A 24,314-nucleotide genomic window follows, 5' to 3' on the forward strand; every position below is an offset into this window, starting at 1 on the left:
GTCCGACAGACCTGCGGGCGGTGGGCGTGGACTGCCTCACTCTCGGCCAGTACATGCAGCCAACCAAGCGGCACCTCAAGGTGGTCGAGTACGTGACACCCGCGCGGTTCGACCAGCTACGCGAGGCCGGCGAGCGGCTCGGCTTCCTGTACGTGGCCAGCGGACCCCTGGTGCGCAGCTCCTACAAGGCCGGCGAGTTCTTCATCAAGAACGTCCTGCGGGACCGCAGACGGCAGAGCCCAGACGACGCGGCTTGAGCTCTCCCGGGAGTGCCGACGCTCGACGGCGGCTTCCGAGGGGTCTTCGGTGACGCGCTCCGCCGGACGCGGCCGGCGCTCCAGCGTGCTGGCTGCCGGATGCGCTGTTGACGTGTGGCCGGCCGGACTGGCCACCAGGGTGGTGCAATATGTGATGTGTATGCGTATCGTGCGCTGAGAGGCCTGGTGCCATAGTCAGGGGCCGCCAGTGACCAGCTGGTGCAAAGCCGGACGTACCTCCGACAGCAGATCTGGGAGTCATGGAGCTATCGCGGACAAGTGCTCGGGAACGGTAGCGCCTCTTGGTGACTGGGTGCCTGTCCCAACGCACCCAGTAGTGATCGCCCGCGACGGACGCATGCGTCGAGGGCGATGTCCCCGCAATGTTACCACAGCAGAGTGCCCGCTACTGATGATGATTTGGGCTTTAGGGCGCCGATGTGCGGGGAAGTAGCCATAAATCCCGGTGTGATCCGGCCCAGGCGAACTACTCATGGGCTGCCAATATATGCAGGCAATATTGCGGCTGTTTCCAGCTCTTGTGTTTCCGGGGCATGTTGTCCGGAGCTCCAGACAGCGGACAGCAGACGCGGCATTCGATTTCAAATATTGTCGAAAACAAACGACACGATATCTTGCCTGTGCCAGGCCAGGATTTATTTATTAAATAAACGATGCGTCATAAAACAACGATTATAAAAGGCCCCCGCTCGCGCCCGACGTCCCGCCGGCCCTTTTGGATACACATTGCCGCGACTGATCCATCGACGCATCCACGCGGAGCAATGCCGGGGCATCCCGCGACGGCACGCGGAGCAATGCCGGGCATCCCGCGACGCACGCGGAGCAATGCCGGGATCCCGCGACGGCACGCGAGCAATGCCGGGGCATCCCGCGACAGCATGCAGAGCGGTGGCGGGGCATCCCACACGGCACAAGGAGCAATGCCGGGTTATCCCGCACCGGCACGCGAGCGTTGCACCACGGCATCTCGCACCGGACCGTCACGACGAGGACCAATGCGGTGGCGTCCGCCGCCCTCCCACCCGCGCCCTCGGCTGGCTGCTTGGCACTCGCGAGGGAGCGCGAGCGTGGGAGAGTGCCGGCAGACCTGGACGACTGTGGAGAGGGGGGGGGGGGGGGGAGACCACAAAGCAATCAGCGAATCACTTTCAGTCACATGGACTTGTAAATGCCTATCTGGCTGGAAAAAGGCAAGCCACAGCGTCGCGCGAACTTGCAATCGTTTACCACCTGATCACACCACTTCGGCAAGATAATCATACAGCGCGACGTTGACATCAATCTCACTAAATCAGCGATCACAAAATTACATTTGTTCATTTTCCACATCCCATCCATGTCGTACACCGCCGGATCGCGGTAAACTAGTCACAAGACCTCTGCGCGGGGCGATCAAAACTCAACCCTCCCCCATGCGATGGAAGCGAAGGGGGGGGGGGGGGAGAGCAGTGCGATGACGACATTGGGCTTGGCCACACGCATTGCCACGAAGAAAAAAACATACATTTTTGTACCAGACGTTCGCGTAGGTACTTAAAAGGCGGTCGTTCTACTCGAGCCACCCAACAAGCACACGAGATCCGGCCAGCAAGTTAACGTTTAGGCTTCAGCGACGCTTATTCCATGCCAGTGAAATACACGGCTCCGCCGGCGTTACATGTACACGGCAGCTACACCAGCCTACCGAACTGCCCGCTAGCGTACAAGGCAATACAAGTTCGCGCCAGCCGTGAGGCGCAGATACACGTATGAAATATGCCGCCTGCTCAGACCACGGCCCCACTCCCACAGGGGGTCGTCCGTGCGCCGCCGCCGCTGACAATTCGTCGGCGCTGCTTGTCCGAGTCCCCACCGAGGCAGAAACGGGCTCCTCGCGGGCTCATCATCAATCGGCGGCATCCCATGAGCAAAGATCACTTACAGAAGTCACGTAGTTGGCCGGGAAGAGGCCATAAGCACCGCGGCACTCGCCGCGCCACCAACCGTCGTCATCTGAAAAACAAGTTTCCGATAACGCCGCCACGTAGTGTATAATGGATCCTTCCACGTGGGTACGATTTGTTTCATGAAACCTCGGTCCATTTAGTAGCCACACTGGTAGTTGTTGGTATTCAGCTTGACAGGAATCTTCCGACAGCTGGACATAATATAAGGGCATTTGTAAGGTGTGCCGGCTCGCTCACGCTTCGAGCCCTTGCTCTTCCATAGTTTGGGGATAGTTCCACAGCTCTGACTTCAAGTGGAGCTTAGACCATATATGACAAGACATTACCTCAAGGCAGTGCCTCTGAAGTCAACTCTGCCAAGCCACCAAGCATCCATTTCTCGGAACTACCTCACACGCACCGGAAAATCGCTTAAGTATGGATGGCCGACGAACGCACTGACCTTATCGATGTTTGTGATAATGTCATCCGGGTCGAAGGTCAGCTCATCGTCGGCTGAAACACACATCACGGCTGTCTGAGGACGCCAGAGCCCCGCTCCGCCTCACTGCGTCCACGCACAGAGTCCATCACGCGCCACCTGCACAGAGTACGGCACACCGCCACCTGCAACAGCGAACGGTTTCGCATGAGCATCCTCTTGTATAACGAGCGGCCTCGCGCGGCACGTCGTCCTGGCGGGTGCGCACATCTGACTGGGCGGCACCCCGCACCCGCGTGGACCGGACAGCGGCACACACCGCCGTCACAGGCGGCCGTGGCCGGACAGGCACCGCACCCGCGTGGATCGGACACACGGCACACACAACGCCGTCACATGGCGGGCCCGTGGCCGGACAGGCACCCGCACCAGCGTGGATCGGACAGCGGCACACACGCGCCGTCATACGTCGCCCGTGGCCGGACAGGCACCCCACCCCCGGGTCTCGGACGCAGCACACACCGCCGTCATACGTCGCGCCCGTGGCCGGACGGCACCCCACACCAGCGTGGATCGGACAGCGGCACACACAACGCCGTTCATACGTCGTCCCGTGGCCGGACGGCACCCCACACCCGCGGGTGGAACGACAGCACCCCCGCCCTCATACGTCGCCCGTGCCGGACAGCACCCACACCCGCGTGGATCGGACAGCGGCACACACACCGCCGGCACAGGCGCCGTGTTGGCCACAGCACCCCACACCCGCGGCTCGGACAGCGGCACACACCGCCGTCATACGTCGCCCGTGGCCGGACAGGCACCCACACCCGCGTGACCGGACAGCGACACACCGCCGTCACAGCGCCCGTGGCCGGCAGGCACCCGCACCCGCGTGGCTCGGACAGCGCACACACCGCCGTCATAGCGCCCTGGCCGGACAGGCACCCCCACCCGCGTGGATCGGACAGCCCCCCCGCCGCCATCTGCGGCACCACCGCCCGCCACTCACCGGCCTGTAGTCGTATAGGGCGCGAGCCGAGACGCCCGTCTGCACGATACCGCCAGCGTCCTGCAGGTGGGGCACGCGTCAGTAAGGTCGCCACACATCCCGGCCACGCGGCCGTCCGTGTGAGGGGCGCCAGACAACCACACCGAGGTGGGGGCTGAGCACGGGCGAGGCCCGCCACCGCCCCCGGATGCTGTCCAGCCGACAATGGAGGAGTGCGAACGCCTCGATCGACGGCGACGCCGGCGTATCGCGGGAGGGGAGCAGGAAACGACGAAGGACGTCACTGACTTGACCGAATTATAACACATGACTACAGCTACACTAAAAGCGTTCACCAAGCGGGTCTGACATCTAGTTTGCTACCGTCCTGAAGCAGTGGATGTTTCGTCCAAAGGAGAAACCCATCTGATGCGCCAGACGTGAGTTTACCTGCGCTTGCTCCATGTCACGCATCCTCTGCAGCTCCTCTTCGGCCTTGCGCTGCGCCTCCTCCAGCTGCTGCAGCGACTCCTGCTTCATGCGCTCGTCCTGTTCGCGCTTCTTGCGCGCTTCCTCCTCCTCCTGTTGGCGCTTGCGCTCCTCCGCCTGCACGCGCTCTTGTTCGGCGCGACGGCGCGCCGCCTCCTCCTTCAGCCGCGTCTCCTCTTCCTTCACCCGCGCCTCCTCTTGCTTCTGCCGCGTCTCCTCCTCCAGTCGGCGCATCTCCGCCTTGCGGCCCTCCTCCTCCTCGTGCTGGAGCCGCTCGCGCTCGGCCGCCTGCCGCTCCTCCTCCTCGGCGCCACGCCGCGCAGTTTCAGCCGCACGCTCGCGCTCGGCACGCTCCGCCTCCTCGCGCTGCTGCGCCGCTGCCGCCTGCTGCGTCTCCTCGCGCTGGCGCTGCTGAGCGGCCGCTGCCTCCTCACCCTCGCGCAGCAGCGCTTCGCGCTGCGCCTCCGCCTTGCGCAACTCGTCGCGGCGCAAGCGCTCCTGTTCGGCGGCGCGCGCCTTCTCCTGCTCGTCGCGCTCCTGGCGGCGCCGGCGCTCCTCCTCGCCGCGCTGCTGCGCCTCCGTCTCGCTCTGGCGCGCCATGTTCTCGAAGCGCGCGCGCAGATTGGAAGCCTTGACGGCGCCGCCCACCTCTAACGGAGAGCGACCGGTCAGGAGGAGCGGCTGACGCGCACCAGGGGAGAGAGGAGGGGGAGGCCATGTAAGCCTCGCACGGACACAGGTGAAACAGTGTGCAAGATGCATTTCGGAGACACGATCCTAGAACTGCAGCCAGTCGTCCCCCATACGTCCACACGTTGACGGCAGCACGCCTGGGCAGCTGAGAGCGGCCTCAGCGGAGCGGCCCAGTTCTGAGGTCAGCACACCAGTCTCCCCGGCCGCGGCCTGTTACCTGACCCCACCCCTGACTTACCCTGGTCGGGCTTGGTCCGCTCGTAGTTGGTGCCGACGCGCTGGCCAGCGTCCTCGCCGAAGCCGTGCGCCGACTTGTCCTGCCGGTCGGTCTCGACGCCGAACTTGCCGCCAAAGCCCTGACGACGGGGGCCGGTCAGCGCCGACGCGCCACAGGGAGACGCGCGTGCGCGGTGAGCCGATGAGCCTCCGCAACCAAGGCCGCTGACAATACATCCGTTACCAACGGACCTACGCGTTTCGAAACACCCACATATATTCGAAGCATAAAAAGTGCAATCGCTGCACAACGCCATGCGCGAAGTACACACCACCGAAGCAGCCCGTGGTGAAGGCATGACTCCGCTGAACCGTACGGCCGCTAAACCCTGAGGCAGCCCCTCCAACGAACGGCACTGGGGCGTTCAGCTTACTTTGGCATAGTCCTTCTGGCTCTCGTGCTTCTCCACCTTCTCGATGTGATCCCAGCCGGCGGCGGACTTGTCCTGGCGGTCCGTCTGCACGCCGAACTTGCCGCCGAAGCCAGACTTGTAGTCTGTCGGCAGTCACGGAAACGGCAATGACACAGAGAAACGCCGTGGCGATCCACCCCAGAGTGCACATTTCCAGGGCTCTCTGCTCCACTTCTTCAAGAGGTTCGCTTCCCGTGTCCGGCACAAAGTGCAAACAAACAGAATCCTACGAAAACACAGCCGAAAGATCTGAAATGTACCACTCAAAGAGCCGTCAGTTGTTACGCCCTTTACGACTTACTTGAAAGCTCTGTTAGCAGTTAACCTTACCCCTACATAGAAGGCGACCTTGTCTTTGTGCATACAGAGATGCAGCGCCACTGTTCGTCAACGGCCCGCAATCTCGCACAAGACTTTTACCTCCTTCCCCCTACCCCCCACCCTGTCATTCAGGATTTCATGCGCCGGCCTCCCACTCAGTTCGCGGGGTCACAACTCACTGCTCATTTTTATCCAGTACAGGAGTTTGCCACGGGGGCAGCGCCATCCCACACATCGCCAGCCTCCTCCCTATCCCACCCCATTCCACCACCCGTCACTCATGATCCCCCGACAGGCTGGGCGGCGGTCACGAGCGCCCGCGGCCCACCTTTCTGGCTCTCATGTTTGTCGACCGTCTCCAGGTGATCCCAGCCGGCGGCGGACTTGTCCTGGCGGTCCTTCTGCACGCCGAACTTGCCGCCGAAGCCAGACGAGTAGTCTGGCGCAAGAGGCAGCGTTAGTGGCAGCCATCAGCGGCAGGCTAAGGAGGCCATGCCCCGGGAGGCAATGCTTACTGACATCACGCCGCGGCGGGACCAAGAGACCGCGGCGTGGAGGGCATGACGTCCACATGAACATCACAGTTCCTTATATTTTCTGTAGAACGCTTGGTGACAAAAAATCGAACACACAGACGTTCGGTAGGATTCACTCGACACAAACCAAAGGTACCAGCCCACACACATTACAAGCAGTATTTTCATTACCACGGTATTCCGATCGCCGACCCTTGGCCTGGACGATGCGACTGATTCATATCCAAAGAAAACAAGGGTGCAGCGGGTGGAAAGCAAGACTCTGGATGGCACGCGCCAGTAACGAAGAACTCATCCCGACGTGGGAAGCAACATAATCTGCTAGGCACACGCCAGAATGCAACTCGCACATCTCCCAACAGGGAACACCGTTGAGTAGCAGCATAGCGCGCCGCTGTCACACAGCATGCTGCAGCGTTTCACGGAGCAGTCACATGCTCGACTCTTCGAGAAGGACCAGGACAAGACGACAGACGGGAAAAGCACACGTAAGGGCCCTGAAGCACGATACTGTATGACAGCTGCATGCACAAGTAATCGAATACCGCCCCACTGGTGGGCCAAGGCCTGATAGGTCCACCGTCACCGAAGCGGTTGAAGTCACACGATAAGTCCTCCGCCCCGCACAATGACCTCACACTGCGCCTCCATCCGGCGCACACGACAGCACTCGGGGGTCATCGCTCAGGCCCTCGAAAGATCTCGCAGACACGATAGCTTGTGCAAGCGGACGATGACAGTGCGTTAAGGCGACGTATCGTAGCTGCGCCCCACGCAAGCCCCGAACGTCGACGGCGAGGTTCTCAGGCTGCACCGCAGTCACACAGCCAAACGTCGCGGGATTAGAGAGCCTATCACGCGAGCTGATAATTACCTGGGTGTGCGGATTACCCGCTCACGTCGGTTTAGAGGAAGCACTACACACGGCAGGCAGCGACACCCGAGAGCGGTGCACGGAAGAAGAACGTAGCATCGGTAAGCCGTTAGTGGAAACATCCCAAGCCGTCGCCCAGAAAACATCAGACACCGGCAAGTCAACACCGCCGGTTAACTCCGCCCCGAGGAGCGGCTGGAACCCAGCCAGAGGCGACAACGCAGGCGGAGCGAACAGCAGTGAAGTGCCCTCGCCAATGCAGACGAGGTGCAAGGATAACGTCAGGCACGCCGATCGAACGTTAGACGTGTCAGAGTGTCCAGCCCGGTTAGTGGCGTGACGTCACGAGCCGTCATCGGCGGACAGCAGGGGTCTCTTTACCGATCTGCGACGGGTGCTTCTCGACCTTCTCGACGTGGTCCCAGCCGGCGGCAGACTTATCCTGGCGGTCCTTCTGTACGCCGAACTGCCCGCCGAAGCCTGTCTTGTAGTCTGGGAGGGCGGGTGGTCAGAGGGTCATGACTGAGACCCACAGGGTCCCGCCGCGGCCCTCGCGTGTGGCCGGACAGCGCAGGGGCCTTTGGGCCCACCACGGACGGCTGCAGGACCAGCCGGATCGGATGACGACACGGCGCTGGTCTGACGCGCCAGCTTCGCCCAACACGGCACCGATGTGTGGGAAGTGGACCGGGGGAGACCAGAGATGGCACACTCCACGCTGGGAAACGGAACAGGGAAGGCAAGAGGCGGCGCGAGGAGCCAGGAGATTGCGTGCAAGGGGTAGGAGGCGCCGGCAACGACGTGCTAGTGCTAATAGCAGGTCACACACACCAGCCACCGAAATGACCCATACAAGTCGGCTTTAAACCATCAAGATACCTTTCGGTCATAGACGCACACCAAAACACCACATGATCACATAGCACATAGCACGTCGATTGTCTGCGAGCAACCCCCTGGTACAGTCAGCGTGGCATCGCATGTGAAAATGACACTGCTTTCCTCATTTGATGTTGCAATGTCATGGAGTCCTGAAGCCATCTAGTCACTTATTGATTCATCATTTAGCAATACATTTCTTCCCACAAAACAAAACAGCATAGCACGGCCATTTTCAAATCCGTTACATATCACTGGATGGTAAACTTCAGTTCATATTTTGATATGGCCGGGGTGGAATTAAAGCCGTGGTTCTCGGTTACAGAAATCACTTGTTTTTCACATCTCATAGATAAATATTACTAATCAGCACTTCTGTAAACGGTCTTGTAAAGCTTCTGCACCGCGACCTGAAAATCCTTTTTGCCAATAGTTTCAGAGCCTACATCAGTAACAAGCAATACACTTCAATATCGGCACATACCTCCTGCTATCACAGTGTCTCCCCTCAAACCATCATCATTTTCGACACGCTACATGATTCAGGCTTATGGTCGGTAACGTAACCATTCCACATAGCCCCGTTTCATATCTAACCTCTCGTGGGCTGGCTGGGAGGGACGGAGGGGGGGGGGGGGATGACGCGAGGGTGTCGGCACAGGTCAATGAAAGGGACACCAGTAGAAATGTGACGGCAGGGGCACACCCTAGGAGTATACAGAACCTGGAACTCTGGCGACCAGACCTCATCCCCCGCATCCTTCCTTCATCAGTCCGCGACGGCCTCCAAGAAATCTGCCTAACGTGGATTCGATAACTCGCCAAGCACAACTCCGCATAGCCCGGCAGCCGTCGCTGCCACTGGGCGCCGGCCGCCTCAGTCACGGGAGCCAATTGCGCTGCTACTGAGCGAGCACCAGAACCGGCAGCTGCCCTGCTGGGCCGCCGGTGACAGGGTCGATGCCGGGCCCGGTCATGTCGAAACGTAGCCTCCGCATACAAGGAAACATGCAAATAATGGGCTGCAGTGAGCCGATCAGTCCGCATGCGAATAACAAGGGCGTCTGCAAACAAGGCATGTGTAACGCAAACGTGGTCATTATATACATATACAGACAAGCCCCAATTAGCCCCTGTCCCACGCATACCTTTCTGGCTCTCGTGTTTCTGCAGCTTTTCGATGTGATCCCAGCCGGCGGCGGACTTGTCCTGGCGATCCTTCTGTACGCCGAACTTGCCGCCGAAGCCAGACGAGTAGTCCTTTTGCGACGCATGCTTGTCCACCTTCTCCAGGTAGTCGTGGCCCACGGCAGATTTATCCATTCTGCGGGGACGTGGGTGACGGACGCTTGGTGACAACAGGCTGAGAGACGGACACGAGGGCGGGGACGTGGGTGACGGAGGCTCGGTGACAACAGGCCGAAAGACGGACGCGAGGGCGGGGACGTGGGTGGCGGAGGCTCGGTGACAACAGCTCAAGAGACGGACACGAGGGCGGGGACGTGGGTGGCGGAGGCTCGGTGACAACAGCTCAATAGACAGACACGAGGGCGGGGACGTGGGTGACGGAGGCTCGGTGACAACAGCCGAAAGACGGACGCGAGGGCGGGGACGTGGGTGGCGGAGGCTCGGTGACAACAGCTCAAGAGACGGACACGAGGGCGGGGACGTGGGTGGCGGAGGCTCGGTGACAACAGCTCAATAGACAGACACGAGGGCGGGGACGTGGGTGACGGAGGCTCGGTGACAACAGCTCCGAAGACGGACCGAGGGCGGGGACGTGGGTGGCGGAGGCTCGGTGACAACAGCTCAACAGACAGACACGAGGGCGGGGACGTGGGTCGGAGGCTCGGTGACAACAGCTCAAGAGACGGACACGAGGGCGGGGACGTGGGTGACGGAGGCTCGGTGACAACAGCTCAAGAGACGGACACGAGGGCGGCGTGCCAATGGCGGAGGCTCGGCAACCCCCGCTCAGACGGCGGCAGCGGGCCGACAGACGAACACGAGGGGGCTTCGACGATTGATGTCATGCGTGCAAACCGCACACGGTCTTCGCGGCAATAGTGGGCTTCGCGTTAGAGCTGAACATTCGGTCTCGTTTTGTAAGTTAAATATCCGGGTCTGTATATTCAAATGTCTGGGACGCTTGATCGTGATTAGACGTTTAGGTGAATATTTGCCGAACAGCACATACCCACACAAATGTTTAATTGCGCCGCGAATTTGGAGGTCATCGGATCAAGGACAGATCATTGTCGACGGTCAGCACAGGGTTGCTCCTTTTTTGCCGCGTGTTTACATCAACCAACTTTAAGGACTGTTACGCATAAATTACCTTTCCGCTGCATGGATAGAAAATTGGGCCATTTCCTATTGCCTCCTAAATTTCAAATAAGATCTCCTCACCGCTTAGCGACCTTTATCCTTGTGCGTCGCTGTTTTCAGCATGGGTTTTATGAGGGTCACGTACGCCAGTGGTGCACCGGCTTTGTGGTCAAGTTCGCCTCACTTCCGGATTCGAACCCAGTGTCAAGCGACCCTCAGCAGCTGATCACATCCTCCCGGTCATAGGAATGACAGCGTTAACCATCAGTTAGATAAACAATGTAATATTTCCTTTTAAAAACAAGAGCGCAATTTTCAGCACAAGTTTCAGTGTTTTCTGACAATAAAATAATGATCATGGTGTCTACAAATATGCTGAATGTGAATGTTCTGTCGCATATATGAAAGTATTATAATGAAATGTTCAGCTATATTTCATTTATAAATCATTTCGATATTAGGCAGAATATGCTGCCTAAAGTGTGTAAAATTCATACTGATCTCAGTGTTATCTGCAGACTGATTTCATGCAGACCATGTTAAGTTTTGTTTCCTATCCACTCCATTGATAGTTTGACAAAGGTCTGCAGTGTAGTGTAGGTCAGTCACAGCTCCGCTTCTCACCTGTCCGATTCAACGCCGAATTGACCTCCATAGCCGTGGGAGCTCTTTGGCCCCTGCTGCTTTTTCATCTCCTGGTCAGCTTTTTCAGTTTCCTCACGCAGCTTTTTCATGCTGAAAAGTACGTTAATAAAATGTTACTAAACACATCCCAGGAATGGTACCAGCAAATATGGCACTGTATTACTACAATTCAAATGGGCATCCACTGGCATTCAAAAATACAGGTAACAAAAACAAAACAACTAAACACATTAATGTTCCTCATTTTTGTCTTAAATCAAGGGCAAGTTTGCTGGCAGACCATGTGATATTCCAGACCTAACCTATACAAGCACATATTATCAACTGTTCCATCAATCTGTTGAAATACTGTCAGCATAAAACATTGCCATCTAATCATAGCACATGCTAAAACATGTTTTAGATTCTAATTTGAATTAGATTAACCTGTCTCAATTAGAAACCATGTTTTAGGTTATCTTATAATCTGATTCCTCTTTTTTCTCATCCTTATTTCATGGTGATAACAATGACATTGATACTATGTCAGCTATGTGACATCACAACATTTCCACACAATGATTGGCATTGATTTTCTAAGTTAAAAATGATGGTGGATGCTTCAGGTGGTGATGCTGGAAAGTGGGACCAATGGCAGTGGGCATTGTGAACACCTTAATAAAGCTATCCTCACTAAAGACACCTTTTGTGCAATACCTTGTCCTGAAAACAATTAATTTTTTCAGCCAAATCAGATCTGGCATGAATGGTGTTGGCATGACAGTAACCTCATGATCCAATTTTCCACAACAACCTTGACCACAACAACCCTACCAATAAGAAACAAATTGAACTCACTTTTATCTCAAATGTCCTCACAAATTTGACCTCACCACTCATTCCCATAAACTAAATATTGTAAAAGATGCGACTGCTGCCTTCTATACAACAAATCCTTAAAAATAGCAATAAGGCATCAACAGTCCATCTGAATGTGTCAACACTTCCAACAGATGGTAGTGCAACTTTAGCCTTTCATCACATTCAATGTCATCATGATATACAGGCCAATGACAAATTTGTATACTCCATCTAGCTGATTTCAATGACCTTGATGCACTGTTGAGAAATGTAATGTCATTCCACACATAAATTTCCTCAGGCAGTCAAAGTATGAAAACTTGATGTATTAACTCCTTTAAATAGCAACATTTCATAACATTGTAAAGTATCCAGACATCACAGCCTTTGATGTGATCTTAGGAGCATATACTGTTTGTTGCTTCATGTCGATTATCAGAATGAAACATTTTTACCACAATTGGCAAAAATTGAGTACAGAGTGGCATCTCCAGGACAACTTGAGATCAGCCCCATGACATGACACAGAAATCATAAATCCAAAAATACCAATACTTGGCTTTCTTTTCTGTCATCAAAGCTGGCAATCAAAGTATTTCCCGTTTTTTAACAAATAACCGCAGGTCCAATTTTCCTAAACACATGACACAGTTATGGTAAAATGCCCAGTTATTGATATGCTCAGAACAAAATGTGAAGATCATTGAGAGCCAATGTTTAAAATAAGTAATGCTGCTAAAAACAATTTCAAAGGTCAAACAAAAATATTTGAGTCACAATTAAACAAAATCTAGTAATTTGATAAAAAAATTTGGTGCAACTAGGAGTGGCCTAAGTATCTGCATGCTACAGGTTCAGAGCAATGGCATGTAGCTGTCCAACAGTGAATCATTTCTTGTAGGCTGTCTCTCATACAAACAGTCAAGGCATTCTATCTTCACCATGGTGCAAATATGGAGGTCATATAGGGGGACATGACAAAATCAAAATACTCCATGCCTAGTGATTAATGATATCAGTAACATAAGCATGCTACAAATGCATCACTAATAATGGAACTGTGTCATATGTATGTGGTTTTTAAGGTGCATCACAGACAAAAGGCCTGAGTCTATAGACAACACAACAGTCAAAATGTAAGGATGCTCTCAATGGAGGCTATGGGCTTCCTCAACATGCACTCACACAGACTAACATCATCATTTAAAAATAAGTTATGTGTTACTCATTAAAATATCAAGAAAAAAACACAGATAAGCTCCATGATATGAGCCCAAAATTATAGAATAATATAACACCCACCTGAGTCTCAAAACAAAGCAGAATGTACATGCAGAGCTATCATAATGCATCCAAACACAATAATGGAGCTGTCAATGGTAACTTACTCAACACTTCCGGCAGTTCGTCCTGAGCCCTCCACGGTTTTGCTTCCCCATCTTTGTTCCTGTTCACTGACATCATTGACAAAATCTGGGTCAGTTTCCCAGTCGTCATCTGGGGCAGCCTCTTCGATCTTTACGTCTCTTCCCACAGCAGCCCTCCACATCGTGAATTTCTCTCACGGACTACGATTAGAGACAAACGGCAATCTTTTAAAATATATGAATACGCGTATATGCCTGATTCACCCCCCGGGTCACACCCGTCACACCCCAAGCTGGCAGCAAGGCGCCAGTACGCCCGGTATCTGACGCACTCGAATGTAACAGGTGCGTCAAGTACGCCGCTGTAGCGGGAAGTTTATTTGTTCTCTTTTTCTTTTTTATTGTATATTTTTATCGCCAAAGGCGACCGGAGATAACTGATGGGGCACATGCTAATTCCAAGCGGTAGGCGGTCATGTTCCTATGCGCTAAGATGCACATTCCCGGTGGTGGAAATCGCTGATTATTTTTCATTGAAATGTTTGAATCGCAAATGTTTGCAGACATTAATGTTCGCATCTCCTTCGAAACACTTGGAATTTCAATGATGATTGAATTTTATGGTTTCCGGGGACTCGATGTTCGCATCTATTAGCGCGGGCGGGGGTCACAGGGGGAGAGTGCCAATCCCCCCGCCCCCCTTAAGTTACGAGGGGTCCTAACAGGCTCTCGCGATCTACGAGAGCCCCTTATTATTAAGGACCGCGCTGATCAGGGGCCCCCTGAGTCGACGAGAACCCATAGGTCTGTCAGAAACCACTCGGAGCATAGCCGGCTCCGTGGCAGCATGGGGCTGAGCGTCCATTCCCCAAGCAGGGACAAAACCGGGGCCAGTGATTTACAACGTTTGGAATCTCAGCGCCTGTCGGATCCTCACAGCGCCTAACAGCGGCCCTGTGTTGGCAAGGGGCCCCAAGTCGGCCAGAGGCAGTGTTCGAAGAGGCCCGAAGACTCTGGAGCGCTTACCGGGTCCGACGACCAAGGGCCCGATCGGAGACTCTAACGGCGCGAAGTGCTGGCCGCGGTCTTATTCAGGGACCAGGCCTGTGGGGACCAATACTAGTACCGCGTCAGAGGAGAGACCAATGTGATATGATATATCCCTCTAAGCGCCTCCGGATCGACCAGGGGTTCTCGTCCGTATCGCCGTGTCGGAAGACACTCCGCGATTGGACGGAATAGCCTTTCAGCCCTTGATCAGGACAATAATGTGTCCCCAGTGGTCTGCTCAGGGAGCCCTTGCCCGGAACGAAATAAGGGGTGTCATTGGTGTTGGATAGAATGGGCCGAAATCAGCCCAAAACAATCAAGGTCATCCCTTATTCGCACGAGAGCGTTCAAGCCTTGGAAGAATCGACTACTGAAACAAGAAAGACATCAAAAGATTTGCGCCTGCGCGCCCACAATCTCGGAGGTAACTACAACAATGGCCTGTGTTACAGTTTTCGTATAATCGAAAGGTGTTAACCAATGCAAGCAACACCAGGCGGCGAGCGTCGTGCGCGCGAGAGCGATCGTCGTGAAATTATGGTTCCGAACGTCTTTCAAAATTAATTCGTACCTATCAAAGATTTGACTATGCGTATCTCTTTTAAAACTTTGAAGTTGTTCTTTGGACAGATAAACAGTTACAGCAACGTGAAAATATGTATTTTATCTGAACTCTTCCAGTCCCGCCGCCAGATTCCAGCAGCACTTCGCGGTGCTAGAAAGGCTAATACGTTCTTATCAGCAACTTAAAAATCGCCCACGAGAAATATAAGTACCTATCTTCTAAATGCAGCATTTTATGCCCTAAAGCGTTCAAAGGTATCTCGTTCAGGAGCGTCATCACTTTGTCCACCCGTTGGCCACAGTTCAGTATTAGCCGCCAGGCCGACGCTGCGCGGTCTACGGAGACTGTAACGCCGGGTGTCAAGGCTTTTGTTGCTAAGATTGCGAGCGCGCTTGTTCAAGATTACGACACATGATTTGCATTCCTTGTCGGTTCTGGCTGAATTCTGAACCTTTCCATAAACATGCCACATTAAAAAAACTTGTTGATCCGTTTTATCTGCAGTCTACGTTCGTGGGGGTTCTTAACACGCGCTCGGGAGGGAGGTCGGACTGATCCACCGAAGGTTTTTCCGGAATAACTTCCGAGCGGCGCCGCGTTACCATGGCAAATGTTGCACTGCTGTAGGACATGAAATAGCAGATCGTCTGCCATAAAATATTTCGATGCACCTTGTAAAGTCATTGACCTATGGCAGGTCAAAGTCAGGCCATGGTTTCGGCGAGGGCAAATTCTAGGGAATCGTTCAATCTGATCCAACAACGGAATGTTAGGCGAAGCCATACATCTCTGAGATACTTCATTGGGCAACACAACAATTGAATTGACATATTACATTGACCTAAGTTCAGGTATGAAGGTCAGGGCAAGGTCAAAATAACCTTGTTTTATTACCCTTGGGCTTGCTGTATGGGGTAGTTTCTGGTGCTCATTTCAAGTTTATTGCTATCCGGAACCCCATTATACACCTTCCATTGACTTCTTAAAGGTCAGAATAGATCACTGACCTAGACTGACCCAGGTCAACATTTTTTAAGGAACTTACCATCTAGCGTAATCTTTGTCACTTATCTAAATACAAAACTCAAAGCGATCCTGTATGATTTTGGTCACTATGACCCTCAAAAGGCCAAAATAATTTAATTACCTTAGATGAGCGTGCGATGTTTTACTTAAAACAGTTATCTAGGTTCCAGGGCCCTTTAAAGACTAACCTGGAATTTGACCTTATTTGACATTATTTCGCCCGAAGATCTTGACATAGAAACCTTAAACTTTGTCCTGAGTAAGTTCACGTACAGGTCAACACACTCGGTGAATTTGGTGCCTCTAGCCCACTTAATTACTTAGATCCCAAGGGGGTCAAACTGACCCCCTCCCACCCGAGCGAAGGGTATCCAACCGGCGACCCGGGCACGTGTTAATGTGTCTGTAGAACTTAGAATGAAGTTATGAAAAAACTTCTGAGTTCTTTCAAATTAAGAGGAATCCACTGGACTATTGTAGCATGAAGAGTATCAACGAATTATTTCGTCCAGTCTTTGAACGCATGATTTCTCCAGTTTGTTAACTATAGAACTCAGACAAAATTTATCCCGCGGTAGCAAGCCCCTTCCCCTTGCCAAGGCTCTTGCTGCGCGCCTGCTCACATCGCATATCAAACGTTCGCAAGCCCATAGATGGCGGCGGCTGCGGAGGCGGCTGGCTGCGCTCGGTGCGCTCAACTGTGTAATTGGTCTCGGCACTGATCCGGCCTGCACACTGGTGATGTTCGCATCGCAACGTTCGTTGAGCCGTTATCATTCGTGTATCGTAAGTTCGTAAGCCTGCGACTTTCTGCTGGGAATCTGGAAAACAGCTTTGAGTATATCGTCATAAAATCGTGCACCGAAATAATGGCGCCTTTAAACCCTCATTAGAGCGATCGTGAGTGACATTTCGCTTCTTCAAAATCCGCGATGTGCGTTACTCTGGTTTCTACGTACTTCCCTACTGTTACATTACAAGAGTTCTCTGACAATTAAGAAGGCAGTCAGGGTCCCTGAAGATGTACGAACTCCATCATAGCCCGAATTATCCATCACCAAAATATTATAGACAGGTATGTTGCAAGCCCCTTGCTCCGAACATAGATTCCTGTTCGTTGTGCCCAGGCAACTTTTATGTTTACACAAATCGGTGTGACGATTACCTGTGACACGAACATTGGCGGTTACGAGCATCTGCGATAGGAATGGTTGCGCATACAGCCATTATAGTTCGAAAATTTGTGCTGGGAACATAGGCTATGACGGCGTTGGTTATGAGCATTAGCGCACGAGCATCTACAATATCGTCATGTGTCATGAAGGGCTACCATATAACCCCAGTTTCATCCATGACAGATTGCGCCTGCGGATCTGCGCTGAGCTATCTCCAGAACAGAGTCTATGACGTCGGAAACCCCAGATGCTTCTGCCACAGACTCTCCTGCTAGCTGACACCGTGTTCTTACCCGTCCGTCCGGGAAGCCCAGGTCCCGGAACCCCAGACTCTCCAGCCAGCTGGTGTCGTGTTCTTACCCAGCCGACCTAGAAGACCAGGCCCCGGAAGCGCAGTGTCTCCAGCCAACTGGCGCCGTGCTCTTACCTGACTGCTCGGGAAGAGCACCGCCCCTGCCGGGTGCACTGAAGTTGGGAAGCCAGCTTAATTTTCAAGCTTTAGAACATTTCACCCAATCCTTGCCCATGCGGGTAGCGTAATGGCCGAGCGGTTGAGGGGAATGTTTCACCTTTACAAGGGGCTTGAACTGAAATAGCCACCTTGAAGGCCTTTTGATGCAGTTCACGGCCATGCCCTTTTAAGACCCAAAATCTTCTGGTTCCTGAGTTATACACCCGCAAAAGTGCGAAAAGGTTTATTGGGAGACTACTTCAAAGTTATCTTGGCATTGATGTCGTCATAGAAACGTTATAGGATTGCCGTTATATTACAGGCTGTTTTCCGCTTATGGTCAAAACGGCATGGCCGCTGATGCATTCGCAAGAGCGATGATGCGGCACGTATGATGCAATCCGCCAAAGGTGATGGGCTATCAATAAAGATTTCTCTGCTGAATGTGTGTCGCGAACGTAAGCGTGAGCACTTTCGGGTTGTGCGGCGCTCATCGCCGACGGGGCATTTTTCTTTATTTCTAGACCATAGGTCAACGTTATGAAGAGTACGCCACCATCTGCAAAAAAGTACAGCACTGTACAAAAGAACGAAGCTCACCCGAACGTTATCAAAAATGAACACGCGCCGGCAAATCTGTCTTTTTTTCTTCTGCTGGAGCTTTTTTTTCTTTTATAAGATATAACATTACTGTGTTATTCTTTTTTAGTGAGGCAGCTTGATGGCTGCAGTATGTTGCATGGCTATGACACCAGAAGATGTGTTTGCATCTTGGCCATCCATATTTTGTGGATTCCCAAAACAGGCTGAGCGAGTGATGTCACCTAGTGGTTTTGTACTTTGCTGAAAGTGATTGGTATATTGTATCATGCATTTTTGGTCGGTCATATGTCGGATGTGGAGCTAATACAAGAATGCATGCTTGGCCCATCTTTTCAAGATGGAATTTATTTTGAAAGCAACAGTAATCACAGTACAAAAACCGTATCATTGTTCATTATGCCATGTCATAGTACGGCACTGAGGTAGTGCCACCATGCCACTGTTGGCCCCTGCCATTACACAATGTACCACATTGGTTGACTGCTCTATGACAAGCCTATGAGACAACAGCTTACAATTAATGAATGACTGGTATCAGCTGATTTAACAACGCCAATGTACTATCACATCCAAGAAAAGCATTTCTGGTAGCTCAACCAGCCTCAACCAATCTGGTATCCCAAGATGGTAATATTCACCATATAAATAACAATGCCTTGGCAATCAATTACAGATCAGCAAAGTTACAGAGTTATGAGTTTTTGCGTGCAAACGTATTTCCGGTTAAAAAATAACGAAAATAACTACTGTGCATATCACATGATATCGATGTCAGAACTACAGCACTGCAGGCAAGGATAAGTTGCCAGTACAGTATTCACATCCTCAACATTCCTTGGCGGGTTTCGGTAAGAGATCCATGGCACTACATGACAGCATTCACAGCATATCGTGCTTAGATATTAATAATCTGCCCTAAAAGCTGGCGATCGTTACGTTGCGTATGTCAAACAGCTCACCAAAGCTTCCCTTACGACCAGTACCAAGACAAAAAATCCACAAACAAGCCACTCACCAATCCGCCACCCAACACAGTGCCCACGAAAGGAACGGTTTGTTGGCGTCAGCTTTCGTGCGTTCCGAGGTTTTCTTTAGGCCTGGCTGCCAGATTCTGCCAGGTATTGCTGTCGTCACAAAACCATTACATGACCATCAAACGCCATCAAACAATGTCACAATGAGGTGCATTTTAAGAAACTTTTAAAGAAATGTTGCTACTTAGAGCCGTTTCTGAAGCTTGAAAGCTTCCTAATAGTTACAAGTACGCTTTTCCCGTCGTATCTGGTGCTTATCTCAATATCTTCAAATGTGGAACATTCTTTTTAACGCCTTGGAATCGCACATAGGGGTCAGGGTTCGAATCCCGGTTGTGCCATGGCTACTGAGCACTGCTATTACCAATGAAGCCGCTGGCGCTCCATAAAAGGGTGCGTGATGGCGTGCGTCCCTTTCCCTTAAGACGTAAAAAAATCGACCAGCGCTAGAGGAAAAGGCTCTCTCGAAGCCATGCTGCTATGAATTGTATGGGCACGTAATGCATGAATATTTAAGGGAAACATTCAATATGACATGTTTCGAACCCTCCTCAAGACGAGCTTTCCAACAATGTCACTATTTTCACTTTGCGACCTGCTACTCGGAAGTGAGGCAGGGGGGGGGGGCATATTTATCTCGCGGCCGGCCCTCAGTGGTCAGGCGAGGGTAAATGGGCATCATTTTTCGGTAGGCCCAGCTTAATCATCATGCCAGTGTGACGCTCAAAGTGCAAGAACACAACGCATGTAGCAAAACTTGCATGGAAAACACACACCTGTTTGTTCCGCCTTCCACAAAAAACAAAAACAACGCGACGTGTTATTTTTCAGACAGCAAATATTTTACCTTCTAACTGCCGCCTGTTACATAAGCCTTCGTAAAATCTTCGGCTAAATTAACTGACCAACTGTCTTTCTTTCATGAGTGTCTGCTGGCTCATGACCCAAAAAATATACTGCAGCTAGCTGATCACAAGACGGACGTGGACAAATGTTGTGCCAATTATGGTATTTATTGCTATACATGTTTGGATAACTACCTGTGCCAGGCTTGGGCGCGTTGCGATTGCCACTCCGATTTAAGCATTCCACTGAAGCGCGCGCCAGCGGAGGGCAACACATTCCAGTGAACAGGATGTTTGAGACGATCAGTATCATAAGGATCAGTTGGCATTGATTAACCACGGGATTGCAAAAAAAGTTTCCTATTTTCCAAAAACATTTGGAGAATGAACATCATAACATCAAAGAAATTTCAGGAAGGAGTCAACAAAGCCACTTGACCTGGCTGACGAGATCAATGTACATTTGTCCGTGATTACCTAATGAAGAAATCCAGACGTGTTCGCGCGTACAAGTCTGAATCCAGCCCTCAAGCCCAACCGCATGAAAAGCAGATGACTGAAGCCGAGCGTACCCGGGGTTCCAGCCTAGCGCCCGGCGGACGGCATCTCCGCGGCTGATGGCGCTACAAATACGAGACTCGAGAGCGATACTAGGGAGTTATTTGGGAGATGCTTTGAATTAAGATATGATGTGTCACCGTAGGTCAAAGTCAGGGTGGCCAGATGTCAAAAGGGGATAAATCTAGGTTAAGCTGAGAGCTAGGAGGGAGTTATCGCCTACCCCCTGACGCAGCCGGTCCTCAAAATGCCTGGCCCAGCCGGGGGGACAGGATTCCATTTTATTTGCCATGTTATAAAAAGTACCAGCAAAGAGGATGCGTGATGGCGAGTGGAATGGACACATTCCGCGTTCACTTAAATCGACAGTTAAGTCATCAGCGGTCGTGCGAGATCAGACTGGTTAAGGATCAGATTGAGACAAGGAAAGATGATTTCCTTTTAAAAAGAGTGCTGAGATTTTTTGATTATAAAGATGTTGAGCGCATGGAACATACATGCTTCTACAAGGGTCATCAAAATTTGTCCATATCTAAACAAGTCATGATTATTGCAATATGTTTGAGGTTTCACCTCGAACATGACCTCAGCCAATGATCTAACCCAGTTGGCACTTAAAATTGTGCACACGGGTTTGCACATTGCACTCGGAAAGGCTTGCGGGGAAGGATTGCCCCTCCCCCAGCTAACTGGGCCAGGCTCAGACTCGATCATCATTATAAATAGGAGTTAAACCAGACAAAGCTGTTTAAGTGGTTAAATGTGACGAATGGCTCAAAACGATGATGATAATATAAGACTATGCTGTATGATATTGGGTATTTCTAAATTTTACCGAAACTATTGACTTCATGGACACCAATTGCCTTGCAAATTCCTCGACTTTGGTACACAAGCTTTGCTAAAAAGCTTTAAAAATAGGAGTGGTTAGTGATGTAGCCGAGGCCCGCGAAATTTGCGCTGTCTAAAGAGTGTTTACTACCTATGACACGTAGAAGTAAGCCGTACATTTGAAGTCATCGCAAAGATCAGGGTGACCTCACTACGCTGGCATATGCCACCAAAACGGAGGTGAGCCACAAATGTGTGCGGTAGTGTTCAGGTGCATATGCGTGTCCAAAAAAAGATTAAACTCTAGGAAATTGTGTGTGTTTAATAATGATATACAAAGAGAAACTGCCGTTATGTATAATACCTTGCACAGGCCGCGACGCGCTGTGCTATAAAAAGGATAGCTCGGCAGCAGATCACACGACAACCAAAGGGAGACACCATGGACGGTGGGAGCGAGGGAGGGGAACGGTGGGAAGCCGCCCCATTGCTTCCTCACTGTGGCAAACTGAGGGCAGGTCTGTTGGTACATGAAATAACATGTCATCAGCTTCACAAATACGATGAAGAAGTGGTTGCCCGCATTGCACCCGTTCATCTGATCTCTCCGCCACTGGGAACGTAGGTCATTGACCTTGGATGAAATATGACCTTGCATGTCCTTATGTGACCTATTGTGATCTTATTGTGCATTAGAATGGCACCACAGCATGTTTTCAGTAGAGCATTCGAATTTTGCATCAAAAATTACCTATTGAAACTGCTTTTTTGAGTTCATTTCAGGTTTTTTTTTAGTTTTTTTGAGTTCAGCATGTCATTTCCAGCAGACACCCATAGAGATAGGTCATGACCTGGGCTACGATCATGTGCTCTGTGATCATGTGATAGTTGTGCACGTAAGGTAATACTCTTTTCCTCAAATCTGAACACCCAAGCCACACAAAGTGCGTACAAATTTGCATGATTTACGAAAAATAACAAAAATTGACCTGACCTCAGGTCACTTACCTTGCATTTTCCGAAAAATCTGAAATAAACACACTGCAGGTATGATCATGTTGTATTGCTTCAAGTTTGAACAACGGCAAACGAACCGCAAAAATGTTGTGTGTGGTCAAAGTTTTTTAGGGCTGACCTCTTTGACCTGACTAGGTTGCTGATCTTTGCAGATCAAAGCTTCAAATTCGCACAAAGAATGTCAAATTGATAGATAAATAGGGGCTGAAAATCTCGCGTTGCTCTGAGCGCTTGTATTTGACCTGTGTTCGAAAACCGTCGGGAGAAATCAACTTCTCTCTTTTCCGGCCGGACACGGGTTAAGATGAATTAATCCAGTTCGCTAGACTGATCTGATTGATCAACCACACATACAGAAGATACATCATCATCAAACATCTGTCAAAATAAGGCACAGGACGGGGACTAGGACTTTGACGTTAAAAGAAAAGAAGATAATAATTAAATCCACCTTTGCCAGCAGGAAACTATTAAAGACGATACCATTGTTTGGCGACATCCCAACATAGAGAAAATGGACCCATTCGCGGCTTATCCATATACTTTTCTGTCCTCACTTCGACACCAGACACGGACTCAGCAAACTGTTGCAAATGTCACCGAAGGACGTGCCATGGCATAGCTCCCAATGCTGTATCCGGAAGGATTCAGGCACAGTCAGAAGCAAAATTACATCCGGCAGGGACGTATGCCTCGCAGCCTCCGGCTATATACCAATCACCACCTTACCAGTGTTTGTTCTGGAAAGCAAATTTGGGGGTAGCACGAAATGCCCGTTTGATCTATGGTTTATATTTACGGTTCGATCGCTCCAGGACTTGCATCCTTTTGCAGACTGGTCCATGGCTTTGTTCGGCTTGATTCAGCCACTCTCTCGAGATGGCTCTATCGGCCTCTGGTAGCATACGCTGCACAGATTGTCTCTTATGTCTGTTGCCGATACTGATTACGTAGGGCTTTTCCGGAGTACTATCTTCCCTACATGGTACTTTTCATTTCACCGACCAGTCAGAAGAAGTCTGACAACGGCAGATCTAGAAAATAATAACCACGCAAGGCATTGGTTGACATCTTTGCAGAAAACAGTTCACGACCCATGCATCGGACGGGGAGAGGCAAAACTTATAGCCCATGCTCGATGTGAGCCAACGCTGACCAATTTTCTCCTTTGCAGAAGCTCGTTGACGCGGTTACATGTGAGATCTTCTATGATGTGATTTTCACTTCACGTAGAAAACACAGGTCACTGAAAAGGACGTGCCGCTAAACAAGGAACGCATGCTTAAAGACGAGCAGCAGGTGGGAGTGAAACAAGGTTTAACTGATCAAGATTAATAAATAAGGCATCTTTCGGCTTGCCCTTCTAAGCGGTTCATTACCAGAATGGCTTATTTCTGACCATCCTGGTCCTGACAATCCCTCTATGTGAGAGGCACGTCTTTTTAGGATTACACTCCGTCATGTCCGTTGCAACATCGCTCAATCTGACTTGCTCTATCTGCAATATGTGCCAAGTGGAGCATTGAAACTTAAAGGGCGACCTCATTTGGCGCTTTTCGTCTTTCCGGAAATGCCGCTTCGGGAGTGGCATCGACCCGTCATCCGTCGAGGAAAAAGGGTAAAACATGATCGCGATCCCTTTCATGAAACACCATATTCACTTCTGGTGATGATTCTGGTGATTCACCAGAATCTTAATGACGTGTTAGTCACACCCGTTCCACGTCGAGTTCCATCATGCTATAAAACGGGTAATGTGCCATGCACACAATGCCACCCATATATCAATAAGACATCAAAGACGTTCGAGCGAGTGCCTTTAGCGGTTTTTGCCCATGGTCTCTCTCTCTCCCTCCCCC

The 24,314-nt window shown here is 51.4% G+C and overlaps 1 protein-coding gene across 1 annotated transcript in view; it reads right to left on the reverse strand.

Annotated features, from left to right (window-relative positions):
• Cortactin (cortactin) overlaps positions 1–13,587 on the reverse strand; it is a gene marked incomplete in the record, with an annotated part of 37,201 nt that extends 23,614 nt beyond the window's left edge. Inside the window, 6 exon segments of the mRNA XM_037230500.1 lie at positions 5,512–5,593; positions 6,160–6,270; positions 7,623–7,733; positions 9,269–9,444; positions 11,073–11,183; positions 13,322–13,587. Of these exon segments, the coding sequence (XP_037086395.1) occupies positions 5,512–5,593; positions 6,160–6,270; positions 7,623–7,733; positions 9,269–9,444; positions 11,073–11,183; positions 13,322–13,482 (752 nt within the window).
• Positions 13,588–24,314: the final 10,727 nt, after the last annotated feature.

This window comes from Pollicipes pollicipes, unplaced genomic scaffold (genome assembly GCF_011947565.3).
Source record: "Pollicipes pollicipes isolate AB1234 unplaced genomic scaffold, Ppol_2.1 Scaffold_6686;HRSCAF=7923_pilon_pilon_pilon, whole genome shotgun sequence".
NCBI lineage: Eukaryota > Metazoa > Arthropoda > Thecostraca > Pollicipedomorpha > Pollicipedidae > Pollicipes > Pollicipes pollicipes.